Raw genomic sequence first — 21087 nt, forward strand, 5'->3', positions numbered from 1 at the left:
GCTAGCCTAAACCTTGTATCGAGAGGGAATACTTCTCATGCATCCAAAATACTTGAGCCAACCACTATGCCATTTGTGTCCACCATACCTACCTACTACATGGTATTTTCCGCCATTCCAAAGTAAATTGCTTGAGTGCTACCTTTAAAATTCCATCATTCACCTTTGCAATATATAGCTCATGGGACAAATAGCTTAAAAACTATTGTGGTATTGAATATGTAATTATGCACTTTATCTCTTATTAAGTTGCTTGTTGTGCGATAACCATGTTCACTGGGGACGCCATCAACTATTCATTGTTGAATTTCATGTGAGTTGCTATGCATGTCCGTCTTGTCTGAAGTAAGAGAGATCTACCACCATATGGTTAAGCATGCATATGTTAGAGAAGAACATTGGGCCGCTAACTAAAGCCATGATCCATGGTGGAAGTTTCAGTTTTGGACAACAATCCTCAAATCTCAAATGAGAAAATTATTAATTGTTGTTATATGCTTATGCATAAAAGAGGAGTCCATTATCTGTTGTCTATGTTGTCCCGGTATGGATGTCTAAGTTGAAGAATAATCAATAGCGAGAAATCCAATGCGAGCTTTCTCCTTAGACCTTTGTACAGGCGGCATAGAGGTACCCCTTTGTGACACTTGGTAAAAACAATGCATTGTGATGATCCGGTAGTCCAAGCTAATTAGGACAAGGTGCGGGCACTATTAGTACACTATGCATGAGGCTTGCAACTTATATGATATAATTTACATGATGCATATGCTTTATTACTACCGTTGACAAAATTGTTTCATGTTTTCAAAATCAAAGCTCTAGCACAAATATAGCAATCGATGCTTTTCCTCTATGAGGACCATTCTTTTACTTTCAATGTTGAGTCAGTTCACCTATTTCTCTCCACCTCAAGAAGCAAACACTTGTGTGAACTGTGCATTGATTCCTACATACTTGCTTATTGCACTTATTATATTACTCTATGTTGACAATATCCATGAGATATACATGTTACAAGTTGAAAGCAACCGCTGAAACTTAATCTTCTTTTGTGTTGCTTCAATGCCTTTACTTTGAATTATTGCTTTATGAGTTAACTCTTATGCAAGACTTAATTGATGCTTGTCTTGAAGTGCTATTCATGAAAAGTCTTTGCTTTATGATTCACTTGTTTACTCATGTCATATACATTGTTTTGATCGCTGCATTCACTACATATGCTTTACAAATAGTATGATCAAGATTATGGTGGCATGTCACTCCAGAAATTATCTGTGTTATCGTTTTACCTGCTCGGGACGAGCAAAACTAAGCTTGGGGATGCTGATACGTCTCCGACGTATCGATAATTTCTTATGTTCCATGCCACATTATTGATGTTATCTACATGTTTTATGCACACTTTATGTCATATTCGTGCATTTTCTGGAACTAACCTATTAACAAGATGCCGAAGTGCCAGTTGCTGTTTTCTGCTGTTTTTGGTTTCAGAAATCCTAGTAAGGAAATATTCTCGGAATTGGACGAAATCAAAGCCCAGGGGCCTATTTTTCCACGAAGCTTCCAGAAGTCCGAAGGAGAGACGAAGAGGGGCGCCGCCTCTTGACCTGCCCTTCCGCCTACAAATAGCCTCCGTGACGAAACCCCCAGTACCGAGAACCACGATACGGAAAACCTTCCAGAGACGCCGCCGCCGATCCCATCTCGGGGGATCCAGGAGATCGCCTCCGGCACCCTGCCGGAGAGGGGAATCATCTCCCGGAGGACTCTACGCCGCCATGGTCGCCTCCGGTGTGATGTGTGAGTAGTCTACCCCTGGACTATGGGTCCATAGCAGTAGCTAGATGGTTGTCTTCTCCCCATTGTGCTATCATTGTCGGATCTTGTGAGCTGCCTAACATGATCAAGATCATCTATCTGTAATTCTATATGTTGCGTTTGTTGGGATCCGATGAATAGAGAATACTTGTTATGTTGATTATCAAAGTTATGCTTATGTGTTGTTTATGATCTTGCATGCTTTCCGTTACTAGTAGATGCTCTGGCCAAGTAGATGCTTGTAACTCCAAGAGGGAGTACTTATGCTCGATAGTGGGTTCATGCCTGCATTGACACCGGGACAAAGGATGTAAAGTTCTAAGGTTGTGTTGTGCTGTTGCCACTAGGGATAAAACATTGATGCTATGTCTAAGGATGTAGTTGTTGATTACATTACGCACCATACTTAATGCAATTGTCTGTTGCTTTGCAACTTAATACTGGAGGGGGTTCGGATGATAACCTGAAGGTGGACTTTTTAGGCATAGATGCAGTTGGATGGCGGTCTATGTACTTTGTCGTAATGCCCAATTAAATCTCACTATACTCATCATGATATGTATGTGCATTGTCATGCTCTCTTTATTTGTCAATTGCCCAACTGTAATTTGTTCACCCAACATGCTGTTTGTCTTATGGGAGAGACACCTCTAGTGAACTGTGGACCCCGGTCCAATTCTCTTTACTGAAATACAATCTCATCGCAATACTTGTTCTACTGTTTTCTGCAAACAATCATCTTCCACACAATACGGTTAATCCTTTGTTACAGCAAGCCGGTGAGATTGACAACCTCACTGTTTCGTTGGGGCAAAGTACTTTGGTTGTGTTGTGCAGGTTCCACGTTGGCGCCGGAATCCCTGGTGTTGCGCCGCACTACATCCCGCCGCCATCAACCTTCAACGTGCTTCTTGGCTCCTCCTGGTTCGATAAACCTTGGTTTCTTTCTGAGGGAAAACTTGCTGCTGTGCGCATCATACCTTCCTCTTGGGGTTGCCCAATGAACTTGTGAAATACACGCCATCAGACTTTTCAGTGTAAAACCTCCAGAGCAGTACTGTGGAGCGGTACCAGTAGGGTAGCTGTACTACCGCTGCTGGTACCGGTAGTACCGCTTTGGTAGAAACTGATTTCTCCTCTTTTCCTCTCCAACCATGTCACCTCGCGACACACACGCAAAACCAGAAAACCTATAAGCTACGCTTCAATCCTCCGATCATGACGTGTTCTGCGAGGGCACCGTGTACTTGCAAATCTATCAAAGGCAATCTTTGCGCACGGTTAAATTCATTCAAGTGTTGTCATCAAACACACAAAACTCGGGATATAGATCTTGCTCTTTCAATCTCCCCCTTTTTGGTATTTGATGACAACACAAGAAATTGCAACATAGCATAAGATATTATGATAAAGTTCGATCTCGATTTGCAAAAAGTGGATGAGCTCCCCCTAGATGTGTGCATATTTGGAATATGCACACATCCTAGAGGAACAACTCCCCCTAGATTCTACAAACCATGCACATATGCAACAATGATATTTGACAAGTTTATAAAGCATATGCACAAAATGGAGGCAACACATGATCATGCAAAGAGCTTTGGGTGGATTTGTCATACCTTTGCCCTGAGAAAAACCCAAACTCACAATAAGTGCCTCCATAGAATTGGTGTAGCCAACATGAGATAAATAATGATGACCAATATAGGCTACCACGAATAAGTCTTAATACAAACCGGGGGATCGGGAGATCCACAAATAGAGTAGCAAGCATACGAATAAGTTCTGAATAACTAGTGATAAAATATGATGCCAAGGACGAAAAACCAAAATGAAGCACCAAGCCCTTGGCATCCCCATGCAAATTCCCATCCTAATAGACCAACTTCTCCCCCTTTGACATCATAACACCAAAAAGGGAGAAGAAGCATACTAACGTCCCAAGGGGATCACTCGTCATCATCATCATCATCATCGTCGCCTTCCTCGTCGTTCTCCTCCTCATCATCCTCCATCTCTTTGTCCTCGTCCTCTTCATCTTTGTCTTGATCTTCAACTTGGCCCTTGCCATGAGGTGGTGGAGATGGACGAACAATGTGCTCAGGGATGGAGTCCTTGGAGCTTGACCAAGTGTACTTGGACTTCCATTCTCCGGGAGGAGTGATGTTGTCCTCGGAGCCCTCGGAGATGGGAAGACCCATGTGCCTCATCATCGCCTTTTGGCGTTGGCGGATCTTCTTGTTGTCATGGTGGGCTTGGTACATCCTGTCTTGGAGGTCCTCCTTGAAGCAAAAGGACTTCTTGAGGCGAGCGGTGAGCTTGGCGAAGAGGCCTTTGGTCTTGACGGAGTTGGGCACGAAGTCGGAGTCATCACTATCGGCTTCCTCCTCCTCAGTGTCCTTGGGTGCATTCTTGCCATACCTCGGAAGATCATGATTCTTTACTAGGGGGCTCTTCTCCTTATGAATAGTGAGGAGGCGGCATTGCTCTAGGATATTTCCACGGCCAGCTTGATCCCACTTGATGCAAATGAGCCTCATGATGTAGGGAGCATATTGAGGAAGCTTGCGGAGGAAGGCACAATCACGCATCTCATGCCATATGTAGTCCATGACATGCAACTGCTTGCCTCTACCCTTCATCTGATCGGTGCTCACAAGGAGGTTCACAAGAAACCCATGCACCTCATCATGGTTGGTGTGCTTGGGGTTGATGGTGTTGCGGTAGATGCGGTTCATGATGTCGTAGACGGGAAGAAGATGGTAGGCACTTCCGCACAACATCCTTCCGGGGATGTAGAGGTTGGCCATCTTCTCCTTGGCCATTGGCTTGGGTTGGAGGTGAATCTGGAAGAAGTTGGTTTCATTGTCGGGGAGATCATAGCCAATGCCCCTAGCAAACTCCTGCCACGTGGCTTCCATCACAAACTCCTTGGTCATCCACTTTAATGAGCGAAAGCCACCTTCATCCTCAACAAACACCATGGTGGCATAGAACTGGTATATCACTTCCTTGGAGAAGTTGTGAGAGAAGGTCATCAAAGGAATAAGCCCTTGCTCTTCACAGATCTCAAGTGCTTCCCCAAAGTATTCAGGCTTGGATTGGAGCTTTTCCATGTTGATGGAGTATTGAGGGCAACAATTGAACTCCTTTGCCCCATCGACATCGTTGTAGATCCTTTCTTGATCGACGTGGTAGAAGAAGTTGTTTGGACATTGACGAGCGTTCCTTGGCAGCAAGTACGGATTGGCTCCTCGTAGTCGCAAGAATTGGTCTTTCTTGAGAGAGGCCATAGACTGTTGGGGACCCGAGGCTGCTGCTTCCCTTTGGCACTTGGTGAGCCTTGGCGAGATAATCTCATCTTGCTCTTCTTGTTCTTGATCACGGTGACGATGAGATGTGTGACCTTCTTGCCCTTCTTCTTGCTGCTATGGGATGGACATGTGAAACATCATGGGTTTGGGAGGGAATAGGGGATAAGTGCACAAGCCATGGAGTTAAAGATCAAAGAGGACACTAACACACATCATAGGTGAAACCAGTCATAGCGGTAGTACCGCAACAAAGTCTGGTAGTACCGCTTGGACCGGTAGTACCGCTCGTGAACAAGCGGTACTACCGCTCAAGCACAGCACATCTAGATCTAGGTCGCGGTTCATGGCAATGAGGTTCATAGTCTCACACAATGTTGCTAGCTAGTATCCCCGTACGTGAAGAGCTTCCAAGAAGGTTTCTCCACCACAAAACCCAATCAAACCCTAATTAACCTATGCATCTAGGGAGTTCAACACACCCTAGAGAGAGAGATTAGAGCCCATACCGGAGGACATGGTGGAGAGGAGGGTGGGGAAGCTTCTCCACGGAGGAGATTTGGCCGGGGAAGGTCGGAGGAGGAGATCGGAGCCGGTCTCCTCGAGGTCTTGGAGCTTGGGGGCGCTTTGACTCAAGGTGGATGGGGAAAAGTGATCTGTTGGGGAAGAACCCGTCCCACCCGGTACCTTTAGTCAAAAGCACAAGCGGTAGTACCGCTCGTAGGAGCGGTAGTACCGCTTACCGGTACTTGCCCGGTACCTCGAGCGGTAGTACCGCTCTGGGGCAAACTCCTGACAGTCGTCAGGTTACTGCACCGGAGCGGTAGTACCGGCCTGAGGACCGGTAGTACCGGCCTCCAAAGCTCAAAAACACTCAGATTTTGGTGTAGACTTGTGCTTTTAGACTGAATTGGCTCAAGAGGTAGATATTGGCTTAGGATTAGATGACAGAACTGTTAAGGTACTACTCAACCAAGCTTGCAAGAATCAAAACAAGAAAAGCCAAGCTTGGATGAATCTCCCACAAAGAACATGGAGAAAAGAAAAAAAGAAAAAAAAAGAAAAAGAGAAAAGAAACCAAAAGAATCAAAAGCTCTACAAAGAGGAGGTTGGTAGCCGAAGCCACCGTGTAAGAGTATAGTAGTGTGAGGTCGCGTAGATGTATCTAGGACTCACGGCTACAACTCAACATGAAGCTCATTAGTCACTTAGTTGACAAATAGCATATGTTTTGGATTTCTTTATGCATTATGGGGGGAGGGATAGCTCAATAACTTTAAACCGCACTCCCCCTATGTTCATGCGTGCTTTACATCTAGACATATAGCACAAAAGTGGTATGAGAATACCCACTCTCTACACAATGTCCGGATGAGAAGCACAAAGGTAGAGAAGCGAACCTTGACGTTGACCGGTAGAGTATGAGTCCATTGCCTTGTCGGACTCATTAAGGGAGTGTTGATACTTTAGGTGCTTGGGGTTCCTATACCGTTGGACCCCTTCATATCTCGCTCTTGAGTATGTCTTGACGTACTTTGCTTGAGTTATGAAGGAGCCTTGACGCTTTTGCACACCGGCGAGAATGGACCATAGGGATAGATTCGTGTGAGGTCCCTTGATCTTCATCATGGTTTAGGTCCCCGCCTTGACCCTCATTGTTGTTGATGTCGAACTTGAAGTTGTGGTAGAAGTTGACTCTCACTTGGTTGTTCAACGGACGAAGCTTGGCCTTGTGGTGTAGATGGCTCCACATAGGTGAAACTTGGTCCTTCCCCGGCACTCGTAGAAGGTAGCGTTTGAGGTCGGCGAGTGCCAACACCCATCCTTCCTACGGTAACTGGGGGAATTGCATCTCCTTTCTCACAAGAAGCACTTCGCTCCTCCAAAGAACTATCATCTTCATCAAAAGTCACACCACAAACTTCCACAACCAATCCAATGGACTTGTACTTCATCATCATGTTTGAGTGGCTTCAATTAAGGTTCGACTTTCTCTTTTGGCGACCCCAAGTTGTTGGGGAAATGTACATGGCGAGGAGCATTGATGTTGGATTCCTTCTTTGCCAAGGAAGACATCCAAGATGTAGAACTTGAACTCCATTCCATTGTTGCTCCTTGTTGCGAGGATCATGGTGTAGAACTTGCGTTGAACTTGATTGACAACTTCATTATAGTTCATTGAGACTCACTCTTGTACTTGTGATAGATATAGTTGTCTTGGCCTTGTAAGGAGCTCCATGCAATTTCCATCAACGCAATCCCTACAAACACGATCTCTACACAAGGAAGAATTTTCTATTAGTCCGAGAACGTGGCCTCTCGGAGTGTCTAGCTCCACAAGAGGACCACAACATGTTCATTGTAAAAGGTACAAAGACCCAAGCGTGAGAAACTATGAACGAAAAGAACATTGTAACCAAGGGTCTTGACAAAGTCGGGTGTTACCACCACCTTGTCAAGGCCCAATACCTTTAAGCTTGCTTGTGTTGTCGCCATAAGAAGTGATAGAATGAGATAGCCCGAGGACAACAACAACTTCTTTGCTTCCGGTCAAGAGACTTGTGGCTTCAACAACAACCACCAATATAGCACCACCGGAAGCAAAGTCCTTCATAGATCAAGTCTTGGATATAGGAACCCATTTTTCAATGGGTCCTATCACGATGTTCCTCTTGATCTTGATCCTTCTTCCTCTCTTCTTCTTTGGCTTGATAGCCACTTCTCCTTCATTGCAAGAGCCCTCATTGGCTTCGACTCTAGCTTCAATGACTCCTTCCAAATATTAGGTTTGGATTTGGAGACTCTCAATTTTGGACTTCAAACGGTTGACTTCATCTTCATGATCCGGGTGAGGGTGAGTGATGTCAAATACTTGAACCTCTTTCTCCTTATTCACCCGGAATTGTTCCAACAATGCTTCTTCTAGAAGAGAATTCCTTCCCAAGAGCAAACGCTTGTGTCTTTCTAAGGTGGCAATGTCGTCTTCATGGTTGCAACAAATCTGGTCCTTGCTTGCGAGATGGTACTCTTTCAACGCTTCATCTTGCATGGACTTGATCACCATAAGGTTGGCCTTGCTCCTTTTTAGAGAGGCAATTTCTTCCTCATGGTTACAACAAGTAACTTCTTCCTTGCTCAAGCGAATCCACTCCATCAAGGACTCATTTTGCATATCATTCAATTCCTTGAGCTTGGCCTTGTGTCTCTTTAGAGCGGCAATCTCTTGTTCATGATCGCAACATGGCACCTTTTCTTTGCTCAATCGATAGTATTCATCCAAGGCTTCCTCTTGGAGAGAATTGACTTCCATGAGTCTTATGTTATGTCTTGTCAAGGAGGAAACTTCATCAAGAAGCTTATCACAACATGAATTGGGGCCTTCATCTTCTTTCTTCTTATGTGCTTTTTCTTGAGGATGCCTCTTCATATCGGATAGAAGCACGAACCTACTCTCCAATGATTTGAAGTTCTTGGTGAGGGTTGCAACTTCCTCAAGCAACCATTCATGGCTCTCCTCAAGATAGCGCTTCTTCATCTTGAGTTTATCCACCCAACCAAGAGCATGGTCTCGGTCCTTGGTGAGTTGGAAGATGAAGGAATTGTTGGAGTCTTCGAGAACAATAGCACTAGCTTCAAGAGACATGCGCATGCACAACTCTTACTCATGAGCTTGAGTGAGAGAGATAATTTCCAATTCCGCCTCCTTCTCAAGCCTCCCTCTTTCCTCAATACGGTCTTGAGCCGCATCAAGTTGAGTCAAGAGTTCCTCAACACGAGTCTTGATATCTCCTAGCATGTTAGTGGTAGGAGCATCCAAACTCGCAATATATATATATATAGTATTAGAGGACGATGTAGACTCGAAAAGGGATACTACCTCTCGCGCAGGGGTGTGCCCCCTCTCCTTATATAGGGGAGAGGGTGGCTTACAAGGGAAAAAACCCTAATGACATCTTTGATGGGCTAAGCTACTTTATAAAGCTTCTATGGCCTTGATGACACCGGTCCTGTCTTTAATCAGGGAACGATGACCTCGTCCGGTACCTTTTACGTCACCTTCTGCTTTGGATTCAGAGCTTCGATTAAAGCTGATATGCTTCGCTCATCCTTGTTCTCTTGTCCTTCGTGGAATCTTTGACCAGAATGCCGACATGCTACAGTTGAGTTCATGCCGGTACTCCGGCCTCTGTCATGTTTACCGCGTTCCGGTATACCCCTCCTGGGATATCGGTACACTTTCACTTCGCACTAGCCAGCTTAACTTGGTTATCCAGATTAATCTTTAATCCGGTATCTTGATAGTTAAAATAGGGCAAGTTTGCCAGACTCTTGGCCTACCGGGGGCCATCCCCCCGACAGTGAGCGTTCCATCGTCGAACGGTACGACGCCCTCGAGCCTGGGCGAGAGGGCAGGGCCCCTCTTTGGCGATGGACGGGTTGTCCCGTGACGTAGTGTGTCCGTGTTTGAAGCAGACGAAGGCATTCTCTTCCGTTGTTGTGGCGTCCTCCTTCTCCTTCTCCGCTTCGCCTTCCTCTACCTTGACCAGCGTTTGTTTCGATGTGTGAAGACCTAGGCGTTCGCAGGCTGTGTATCTTGTTTCATTTTGTGTTACCATGTAATGTTTCTGGTATCTGCTGTTGTTGTTCTACTCAACACCTTGTAATTCTAACCATTGGTGCCTTTATTAATTATTAATTAAATTAAAGCTGGACGTAATAATGTGTTAATGTAAGTTTTCAAGTTTGAACGTGGTCGGCGCATTTAGAGTAGACACATACACCATCAATCGACAGCCCTTGTCACGTGGGCCCCACACGTGGCATCCGATGCCTCACCCGCCCGAGTTGAGTTGACTGGCCTCTCTACACCGCGCCCAAGGCAAGATCCCATCCATCAATTATTCCCCTTCTTCCTCTTCCCTTCAAAAAATTTCAAATCTCCCCCTTCTCCCCTCCCGTCTCCCTCATCCCCAACGTCTCTCCTCTCCGGTCCCCCAAACCATGAGGTCGCTCTTCTCCAAGCACGCGCGCCACCCCACCACGCCGCCGCCGCCCGTCGCCGAGGCCCCCCCGCGCCGCCGCTTCCCCAAGGAGAACGTCGACCCGTCCTCCCCCCACCCGCACCCGCACGCCGCCGACCACGCCTCCCCCTACCGCTCCCCGTCCTCCGCGGCCAAGCCACTCGCCACGCGCAACCGGAGCCTCCCCCCGCGCCCGCCCTCCTCCAACCCCCTCAAGCGCAAGCTCGACGTGTCCCCCGCGCGGGCCGCCGCGGCCCCCGCGCCCGAACCCGCCCCCGCCTCCTCCGACTCCGGGGTCCAGGTAGGGTTTCCGACCCGCCTCGGTTTGGCACGGCGCCAGATCTGGCTTACTTAACCCCCGGGGTGTCTGCGTCTGATTCGGTGCTCGCAGGTGGTGGTGAGGATACGGCCGCCGTGCCCCGTGGAGGGCGAGGAGGCTGCGGAGGATGGGCGCGGCACCGAGGCCTGCGTGCGCAAGGTGGCCACCAACTCCGTCGCGATCCAGGGGCAGGACTTCACCTTCGACGCCGTCGCTGACGCCGCATCCACGCAGGTCAGGCCCAGCCTGCGATTTGGCGTTACTTTTTGCGTGCTCAACGTTTGGCTGGGCTCGTATGGATTTTAGGGGCTAGCTAAATGTTGGTGTTATTCGGTGGAGTTTAGCATATTCATACGCACCTGTGCAACACTCTACTGTTCTGCAGAGCTAACCAATGACTGTAAGATCTGAGACAGCTGATACTTGATATCTCAGTCACGTAGTTGGGCTGCTCAGTCTCGTTGGTGGCTGGATTTAGAACACCTTTTCTGCAGGGTGATTTAGCTACCACGTTTATGGTCAGGTTCTAGTGTGGTTCTAGTGGTAATTACCGTGTTCAGTTGTTAGGGCAGTAAAATACTTTCCAGTTCTTCTTTCAGTGTCACAAGTTATGTGCAATTATTGTTTGGGGGTGTGCAACTTTCCTAATTTAGTATTCTGCATTTTTTCATTGGGCGATCATAACTGTTATGTGGCTCCTATTTTTTTTTTTACTGAGTTTTGCTTTAGCTGTGGTTAGTTTAACTGTGTTGTTTTGCTAGTTCCTGGTATGAACGCAGAGTACTTCTTTACTGCAAGCCAAGGGTTATATCTGCAAATTTAATTTGTTTGGTATCTACAGGAAGATCTATTCAAGCTTGTTGGGCTTCCACTAGTTGAGAATTGCTTGTCAGGGTTCAACAGCTCCATATTTGCCTATGGCCAGGTGACTTTACCTAAGCTTTAACATTTTTATCTTCTTATTACTAACTGTTGGGAACGTATTAACTAAGTTTGTGTTTTCATCTTGGAAAGACTGGGAGTGGAAAGACATACACCATGTGGGGCCCTCTCTCTGCACTTTCAGGAGACTCGATGGGCTGCGAGAGGGGACTGACACCCCGCGTTTTTGAGCAGTTGTTCTCCCGGATTAAAGAAGTAATTTGGCAGATCCTGAAGCTGTTTTTAGTGTCCAGAGTTCTCCTATTTGAAGCTCAAACTTGCTATTCCATTTTACAGGAACAAGGGAAACATACAGACAAAGAGCTAACATACAATTGTACCTGCTCTTTTCTCGAGGCAATTTCTATTCTCAGTTCATATGACATATTTGCAGTTGTTGTTTTTGTTGGTGATAAAAAATCTGATCCATCTTGGTTACTATGTACAGATCTACAATGAACAGATAACCGATTTGCTAGATCCCATGCAAAAAAATCTTCAGGTGAAATGCAAACTGCGAATTATATTATCATGTTTCTTCTTACTGTTTTACTGATATGACCTATTCGTTGGCAGATTAGAGAGGATGTTAAAACTGCCTGTGTTTACGTTGAATCATTGACAAAGGAGTTCGTTTTCACTATGAAGGATGTAACCCAGCTGTTGGTGAAGGTATGTGCATTTCCTTATTGACATCTAAACAATCTTGATCTCATATGTTTGCGCAGATGAGTATTGGCTAAAAGCCTTATGGTAATATAAGTGCTCTGATCTCACTTTCTCAAATTGATTCTGAATCTCATTATGGTATTATCACTTATCAGTGCTCTGATCTTAACTGCTTAATCAGCGTGTCTTTTCTTAAGTCTTAGTTTTATTTGCCCTAGTCTCCCATCTGCTGATATACTGTGCTCTCAATTATGTGGATTGTCTACTCCGTGCTGGAGGCAGACCTATGGTCTCACTGTAGGTTATGAGTGCTAAGCCATGAGGAGGAGTAGGACTTAGAACCGTGTCAGGTGTTGTTTCCTTACTGTCTGTCTGTGGAATAATAGAGTACTGGTTGCCCTGGTCCAAGTTCTTGTATCAATTTGCTTCTCCAAATACATATATGTGCAGATGCTTGTTGCATGTTCTCTGTTTTTATGTGGATGAGTTCCGGTTGTTTTGGATGATTTTTATTGGCATACATCCACAGATGCTGCACTCTCTTGTTTCTGCACAATCTGTTCACAATAGTTGCGCACTTATTTTATCATGTTGGTACCTTTCAGTAATCTCATATCTATACATCATAATCTGTTTTAATTTGATTTGGAACTTTGTGCAGGGACTGGCAAACAGGAGAACAGGGTCAACAAGTGCAAATGCAGACAGTTCACGCTCTCATTGTGTTTTTACATGTGTCATTAAATCTGAATCAAAGGTAGCTGTTGAATTTGGGCTTATTACTTTGAAATTTCATCAATCATACCTGTTTTGTGCAGTAATTTTACCTGCAGTACATGTCATTAGATGCTGTTATCTTTCTCTTTTTACTGCTTCAGCTATGCCCTCCTATATCTGTAGTTTAATCTATTTATTTTGAAAATGTATGTACAAAAGAAAGGAGTGTGTGTGCCCTACGATAGCTTTACGGCACATTCAGAATAGTTACACTTGGTCTGAGTGGTGTGAGAAAGGAGCTATTCTGCTCAAGGCCCCATTCTGTTCTAACCTTATTAATAGGATGGTTATCTTAGGAAACACTATTCTACAATTGTTCCTTCCTTTGCTCGGAAATTGTAACTGGAGGTCTCGGTTCTGGTAAAAACATGGATGTTTACTCGAAGGAAACACCAAATAAATAAATACTATTGTTTTATTGTGTATGTAAATAAATCCTACTATTAAATATAAATCAGTTCATGTAGTCCCTTCTTCGGTTAGATTTAATATATTATTAATGGTGCATTTGATGGGTCACCATATGGGATCATACAAATACAATGAATTTTGGTGGGATGAATCCATTTTCGATTTCGTGCTAGCCTTGTGCTTAAGATTGAAGAGGTGGTGGTGGATGAACTCATTTCATTCCACTAATAGAAAATATGTTAATAATGGTCATACTTACACCAAAATCCCAATATTTGTTGTTTTTTGCCATTGTTAGTTTTCATCTCTCAGTTCACTAATGATCTGTTATTGTTCTATAGAATCGTGAAGATGGCTCAAACAGCATAAGAATAAGCAGGATCAATTTAGTGGATCTTGCTGGATCTGAGCGGCAAAAGCTAACAAATGCAGTTGGGGATCGCTTGAAAGAAGCAGGAAATATAAATCGGTCACTTTCAGCGCTTGGGTATGGTTCTGTTTATATTAATTGCTAAGTTAAATAGTTAAGTTGGATCTTTGCTAACTGTGGATTTTCTCCAGACATGTTTATGTTATTATAGGCGTGAGCGATTTTTTCATTAGACTTGGTGTATTTGTGCAAAACAGATACACTTGCTGCCTTATCGCTGTACATATTGTTTGCTGTAGAAAGGAAAATTACCTTGTACATGTTCTAATAGGGTGAAATTAAGGCTTTGATTGTTATGTTTTTCGTCACTGCAGAAAATTACTCTGTATATGTACTACACTTGTTGCCTGATCACTGTACATATTGTTTGCTGTAGAACGGAAAACTACCGTGTACATGTTCTAATGGGGTGAAATCAAGGCTCTGATTGTTATGTTTTTTTACTGCAGAAATTTGATTAACATACTAGCAGAAATTTCACAATCTGGAAAACAGCGGCACGTTCCATATCGTGACTCAAAGCTGACATTTTTATTACAAGAATCCCTGGGTGGTAATGCAATGCTTGCGATGATTTGCGCTGTTTCGCCCACAGAAAGGTATTACCCTAGTTGAATCAGAAGTTTTTTTTTTCTCTGTTCTTCTGATGTTGTTTCATTAATATATTTTCCGTGTTACTATGCAGATGTAAGAGTGAAACAATAAGCACTCTTAGGTTTGCTCAACGCGCTAAAGCTATAAAAAACAACGCGGTTGTCAATGAACAAAAAGAGGACGATGTCAATGCGCTTCATGAGCAGATCAGACATTTGAAGGTGCTAATTCCTAAGTGTTCTAGTGTACATACCGGCAACAGAATTCTTCACTTTTGCTCTTTGACTCAAGTTTCATCACTAATGTTTCGTTGCAGGATGAACTCCATCGCATGAAATCTAATGGAGGCTCAGAAGGAGGCAATGGCAGCTTTGCTACTGGATGGAATGCTAGGCGCAGTTTGCATCTGCTAAAAATGAGCTTGAATCGCCCTACGACATTCCAGGCTATCAAAGAAGACAGCGATGAAGAAATGGAGATAGATGAGAATGATGTTGAGGAGCCCAGTAATCATATGGCAATATGCCCTGCTGGAGATCATCATTCCAAAATGTTCCAGGCTCCAGGGGTGACAAATGCTGGTTCTTCACATATCGATGCTTTTGATGGAGATAACAATTTGATGCCTACAAAAAGATCATGTTCTGATGTTAATAAACTTGGCGATGACAGATCCAAGTTAAACCTCGCTGCTAGTATACAGAGAGGACTTCAAGTCATTGAAAGTCACCAAAACAATGGTGCATGGAGGAGAGCCTCAGTCGGGTTAAATGCTAGAATTAGGGATGTTCTGCCTTGCAAGGTTGATGTAGCGACTCAGACTGATCCTGAAGAATCTCAAGCAAGAGATACCACTTTGGCTCTAGTTCCTACTTGTCTAGTTGAGGTTTCTGCAAATGAGAGCAAGGATCCTGATGCTTGCAGGGATCTGCAATTAGTACCAGCTGATGGAGCAATACCATCTGATGACCTAAAGCAGCAGCAAATTCTCAAAGTAAGTTCACACAAGAGAAATTCTTGTTCCTGCACCAGTTGGTTAGAACAACTGCAGCAGTTATTTTGAATCTTTTCTGTAGGCTGTGGAGAAGGTTCTGGCTGGATCGATAAGGCGAGAAATGGCACGTGATGAACAGTGTGTGAAGCAGGCTGCTCAAATTCAACAGCTCAATCGTTTGGTGAGTTTTTTCTCTACCTTCAGGAACAATAAACTAATATTTGAACCCCCTAACTGTTCTGATATTCCAGGTGCAACAATATAAGCATGAGCGTGAATGCAATGCTGTAATTGCACAAACAATGGAAGGAAAGATTGCTAGGCTTGAAAGCTTGATGGATGGAACTCTACCGACTGATGAGTTTATACATGAGGAGTACATATCTCTTATGAATGAACATAAGGTTGTCTAAAATTGCCACTTCTTAACAAACAATAATTTTATATTTATCTTAGGTCATCATTCTTATTACTTGTGAGCTAATTTTCTTGAACTGACAAGTGCAGATCCTTCAAAAGAAATATGACAACCATCCTGAAGTCCTACGTGCCGAAATTGAGCTGAAGGTACTCCAGCAGGAGTTGGACTTGTGCCGGAATTACATGGAGGAGAAAGAAGTTTTACAAGAGGAGATACAGCATCTGAAAAGTCAGCTGCATTATATGCTTTCGTCGTCTGCATCAATTCGCAGGCTCTGGCCTCCAATGCCATTGTCTCAGAGCATTAATCCTTTGCATGGAACAAAAGATGGTGATGGTGATACTAACTTAGTGGACACTGCTGATTACGCTGAAGCTGAGAGTAAATGGATTACTCTCACAGACGAGCTCAGGGTTGACCTTGAAACAAATAAATCTCTTGTTGGAAGGTTGCAGTCGGAATTGGATTCAGAGAAGAGGTGCACCGAGGAATTGAAGGAGGCGCTACAAACAGCAATGCAGGGGCATGCTAGAATCTTGGAACAGTACGCTGAACTTGAGGAGAGGCATATTGGTTTGCTTGCGATGCACAGGAAGATCCGTGATGGTGTCGAAGATGTGAAGATGAGGGCTACAAAAGCTGGCGTCAAAGGAGCCGAGTTACGGTTCATCAACTCCCTTGGTGCTGAAATCTCTGTTCTGAGAGCAGAAAATAAAGGCCTTCAAGACCAGCTAAGGGATACTGCTGAGGCTGTTCAAGCTGCTGGTGAATTGCTAGTACGATTGAAGGATGCTGAGGAAGCGACAACGCTTGCCAAGGTACGAACTTCCCAAGCTGCTCAGATCTAACACCATTTCTGTCATTTGAGGGAGATCAAGTACCATTTTGATGCCTCTAGATAGCTGATAATTTATAACAAGCAACTTTAGGATCAAAACACACATTGAAAGTGCTACTACAGTGGTTTTAGTGGGCTGATGGTTACATCGCCCTCGAGTTTGCTAGTGTGCTGTATTAGATTACCGAGATTACATATTCTAGTTTTAGTAAAATAATCTGCCTCTTTTGCAGCACCGAGCCTTGTTGGCAGAGCAGGAGACGGAGAAAGCCTATCAGGAGATTGACAACTTAAAAAAGAACTATGACCAGGAAATCGTGTCGCTAAAGCAACGCCTCACAGATTTCTCCCAGTACGGTGATGCTACACCGCAGCCCGTTGCCTCGAGTGATCTCGAGCCTGCTGCCAGGTATGACACTATTGGTGGTAGCACCAGTGAGCAGCCATGGCAAGGGGAGTTGGACGCACTCCACCAGCGCGGATCACTTGAGGTCACCGACCTCAACTCGTGGTTCTCCGGGTACGACAGATGCAACATCTGATTGATGCTAGGCTCTGTATGTTCAGTTCTCTCTTTGTATGGTAGATTAAGGAAAGGGGTGGTAGTGGCAAGCATGTTGTACACCTTGTAAGCATCACAAAGGGCGATGCCAATGACGACACATCTCTTCGCCGTCTCTGCGAGGCGGGTCATTACATATTTGTCAGATTCTCGGGAAGCTCTCCCATGTATATTTCCATGGCACCAGCAGTCAGTACATTCTAGGAGCTGGAGCGATGCTCTTGTAACCTGTCGCTGTAATCTTTTATCTTACAAGAACATGACAAGCTGTACTAGTTGCATCTACTGGTCAGAAGCAATTGGAGATACATGCACAAGCAGATTTCCGTTAGGCACGCAGTGTGCCTTTGGCTCCTGACCCCCTAGAGCTAGGTGCTTCAGGATAGCTATCGCACCAGAAACAAAACCCGTAGTTGCTGTTTGTGTTGTCTAAGGTAACGTTATGGAGTGCTAAGGCGTACAATTGTTTTGGTGCCACATATGGGAATAGATACATGACCTGCTAGATACATCCTTCTGCCTTTCATATTAGCCAAATTTTAGAGCATCTCAAATAGACACCGTATTTTACATTTCCTATTTTTTATGTTTTACGGCGCCACCTTGGGTGTTTTTGGCACGAAGCCACCGATAGCTATTCTAGATGAACTATAATACTGCTAGCAGCTGGCAGCAGTTTTTCAGATGCCCTAAGGGCATCTCCAACCGGGCGACCCATCCCGCGCCCGCGCGTCCGGATGGGTCGAAACGGACAAAAACGCGGCCCAGCGCGCGGACCCATCCCTAAAACGGATGGCCGCGGCGTCCGGGACGACCCAAACCCGGCCCAAATCTTGGACGAGTTTGCGTGCCCGCGGACGCGAAAGGCTGGTCGCTCGCGTCCTCCCCTTGTCCGCCCCTGGCCCGCCTGTCTGCCTCCCAAAACAAACACTCCACTGTACTCCCAAAACCTAGAGATGGCCGACGAAGCGATCGCCGCCGCCACCGCCACCACCGCCACCATCCGAGAGGACGCACTGCCCGCGGCCGTTGCCGCTCCCCGCCGTGGAGGCGGCTCTCGAATCGGACGCTCCGGTGGTCGTGGAGCCCGGGCCGCCGACGAAGAAGGCGAAGCCCGACCTCACCGCGGAGCAGAGGGCGATGGAGAGCAAGAAGCGGGGGGTGCGGCGCAGGGCGTGTGATCTGCGGAAGAAGAAGGCCGCCGCCGAGGAGGAGCGGGTGCGGGCAGCGGAGCAGCTCCTCGAACTCCAAACGGTCGCGAAGACCACTCTCCTTCAAGAGCAGCAGGCGCAGCCATGCTCTTTACGGCCATCGCCGCGCTCAGCCAAGACATGATCATCCCGGCACCGGCGCGGCCTCGGGGAGCTCGGCCTCGTCCGTGACCCGGCCCCTTCCTCCAAGGTCAATCGCCCCACCGATCGCCCCGTTTGGGCACGAAATGGGGCGCATTCTGGGCGGCAGCGCACTGTCACGGGATGGGTCACCGGAGGAGGGCGAGTCCATGACGGGGCCGTCACCTTCGTCCATTGACCTGAACCGTGCGCCGGCGAACTCCAAAGGCCCGAAGAACCTGGAAGCAGCTGCGATGGCCGGTGCACGCAACCTGTTCGACGATATGTCAGCCGCGCGCGCGCAGTCACCGTCCACCGTGTGCCCCTCCGTCTTTCGCGCGAGACAATGCCGACGACCCTGCCATATCCTTCGACACAAAGCAGGCTCCCCTGTGCACCTCCCATTGACACACAGGAGGGCACAACTGCCGGTCCCGGCAGCATAAACATCGCGGAGGAGCCGTTGTTCGGTGAGGCCCTCACACAAGCCGCAGCTGCACAAGCTCGAGCCCGCCGGGTAAGCAAACGAACCGGCAACTACACGGAGAAGGTGGACAAGGTGCTCGTCGATGGATGGTTGACCATCGGCCAAGATGTGTTGACGGGTGCCGAGCAGAAGGGGACCGCATTCTGGCGCCGGATCTATGAATACTTCCATGAACATCGCAAATATGGACAGGAGCCATTTGAGAGCGACCGCAGCGAAATATCGCTCCAAAAGAGGTGGGGAGCAATTCAAACGGAATGCAACAAGTTCCAGGCGGCGTATGATCACGCGAAGCGGCTCCCCGTTAGTGGCATGGGTGTGAAGGACTTGGTATGATTCTTAACCTCAACTTATTCATCCGATGTTTGCACATCTGTTTATCGTTGTTGTCTCACTTTGCTCTAGGTGTGGCGAGCTTTGGAATTCTACAAAGTCAACAATGGAGAGAAGACCTTTGCCTTCCCTCATTGTTGGAAGGAACTCCACGGCACCCCCAAGTTCCAGGAGGGGTACGAGGGGTACATGGCGACCTTGATCGGCAACAATCCCGCCAAAGATGCCACCGTCATTGACCTTGATGGTGGGCAGCCTTGCGGTAGCTCCGCTTCGTGCAAGTCGTCCACGCGGCCACAAGTCAACCAAAGCCGACATGAAGCGTGATGCTTCGTCCATGCTATTGTACGGCACTTTGAAGGAGATGCATGCGGACAGAGAGGTGTCCACGGACAAGAGGGATGAGAGGAGGCGCCGGGAGAAAGAAGAGGACAGGAAGAAATTCTTTGATGTCCAGCAGAAGAAGCTTGAGATTGAAGAGGTCAAGGCCAAGACCAAAGCTAAAGAACTTGAGCTCAAAGAGAGAGAACTTGAGCTCATAGCAATGGCAAGGGCCAAAGAGGTGGAGCTGAAGGCGAAGGAAGTTGAGCTCAAACGCCAAGCCGAGGACAACCTCATCATGAACGCCGACTTGACCAACATGAGCGAGGCAAAGAGAGCTTGGTTCGAGAAGAGACAGAAGGAGATCCTCGAGCGCCCAAATTGAGTTAGACAATCTCAATTGTAATTTTTATATTTTTCTCAAACTATGGCACATTTTATTTGATTTATCATGGTACATTTGATAATATTTTATGCTATTTGATAATATTTTATGTTTATTATATATTCTTCTATGTTTACGAGATATTATTCTATATTTGTTAGACATTGTTTATAAGGATCTGTGGCCAGAGGACCTATTTTCCAAAGAATTAGGCCAAATGGCCAAATGGGTGGCCGCTGCGTTGGGCGCAGCCTGCGACCCAAACGGAGGCGCGGACGCGGGGCTCCGTCCGCGCGTCCGCTCGGGTACGCAAACGGCCCAAAACGGACGGCCCAGCGCGTCCGTTTGGGTCGCCCGGTTGGAGATGCCCTAACAGCGCATCCCAAACACGATTTTTCAACATATGTACACAACAAATAGGTTCCGGCTTTTACAAGGAAAAACCCTACAAAGATTTCAGAGAAAATCAATCGGATCTCTAATCAAACAGGTTAATGTAGCCATGGATGAGACAATGTCTGCGTCGAGGAGATGGGGCCCTGGAGCCATCGTGCCAGCGTCTGACCGCGCCGGACCAAGTGGCGGCGTCTTGGTGGGGAGGTGGACGATGGTGATGGCATGCTGGCTGGCCTACAGCTGACCTGCCGGTGAAGGAGACCTTGGCAGGAAGGTGCTTGCTCCGGGTGAAAGCTCTGCCCGACTTGGCCGGTGTCGACGATGGCAATGCCCCGGGGCACCGTTCCCCTTCTTGAAGACATCATCGTGGAGCTCCTACCTCTCCTGCCTACAAGGCTTCGTGCTCTTCGGGTGAAAACCCAAGCTCTTGCTTCGGCCGCAGCGGGCAACAACGGCGGTCTCATCGCTTCCCTTCTTGGAGGCATCGTCTTTGGAGTGCATGACCTTCACTCGGAGATGGTGGTTTGTTTGCCGGACTACGTTGCCTTGCCGTCTGCGATGGAGGATGTCGCGGTGGCGGCCTCGGGTAGGTGGCAGTGAGCCGGAGCGGCGACCCCAGAAGCGGCAACATCTCTATGGTGCGGGGATGCGGCTTGCCACAACTTGGGTGGCCGCCCTGGCCGCGTGGGCGGCAGGGTAGTCGGCTCGGTCGGACGCGTCCTTGAGGGGACGGTCGGACGTTATG

At 46.7% G+C, this 21087-nt stretch overlaps 1 protein-coding gene across 1 annotated transcript; it reads left to right on the plus strand.

The window, feature by feature from the left end:
- Positions 1 to 10070: 10070 nt before the first annotated feature.
- LOC127334275 (kinesin-like protein KIN-12A) lies at positions 10071 to 17420 on the plus strand. Its single transcript, XM_051360692.2, has 16 exons — positions 10071 to 10454; positions 10545 to 10706; positions 11314 to 11397; positions 11487 to 11609; positions 11691 to 11750; positions 11842 to 11895; positions 11970 to 12065; positions 12724 to 12819; positions 13592 to 13737; positions 14130 to 14279; positions 14366 to 14495; positions 14591 to 15268; positions 15351 to 15449; positions 15520 to 15672; positions 15776 to 16507; positions 16761 to 17420. The coding sequence occupies exons 1-16, from the start codon at positions 10134 to 10136 to the stop codon at positions 17067 to 17069; spliced, it is 3393 nt and encodes a 1130-aa protein (XP_051216652.1). The 5' UTR covers positions 10071 to 10133; the 3' UTR covers positions 17070 to 17420.
- The last annotated feature ends 3667 nt before the right edge of the window (positions 17421 to 21087 follow it).

The sequence above is a fragment of the Lolium perenne genome, chromosome 2 (assembly GCF_019359855.2).
Source record: "Lolium perenne isolate Kyuss_39 chromosome 2, Kyuss_2.0, whole genome shotgun sequence".
In the NCBI taxonomy this organism is placed as follows: domain Eukaryota; kingdom Viridiplantae; phylum Streptophyta; class Magnoliopsida; order Poales; family Poaceae; genus Lolium; species Lolium perenne.

Excerpts from the sequence above, each read along its gene's own strand:
- LOC127334275 (XM_051360692.2), top strand. The coding sequence starts at position 10,134 with ATGAGGTCGCTCTTCTCCAAGCACGCGCGCCACCCCACCACGCCGCCG. Across the intron at positions 12,820-13,591 it reads TCATTAAATCTGAATCAAAG|AATCGTGAAGATGGCTCAAA; the intron begins GTAGCTGTTGAA and ends ATTGTTCTATAG. Across the intron at positions 14,280-14,365 it reads GCTGTTTCGCCCACAGAAAG|ATGTAAGAGTGAAACAATAA; the intron begins GTATTACCCTAG and ends GTTACTATGCAG.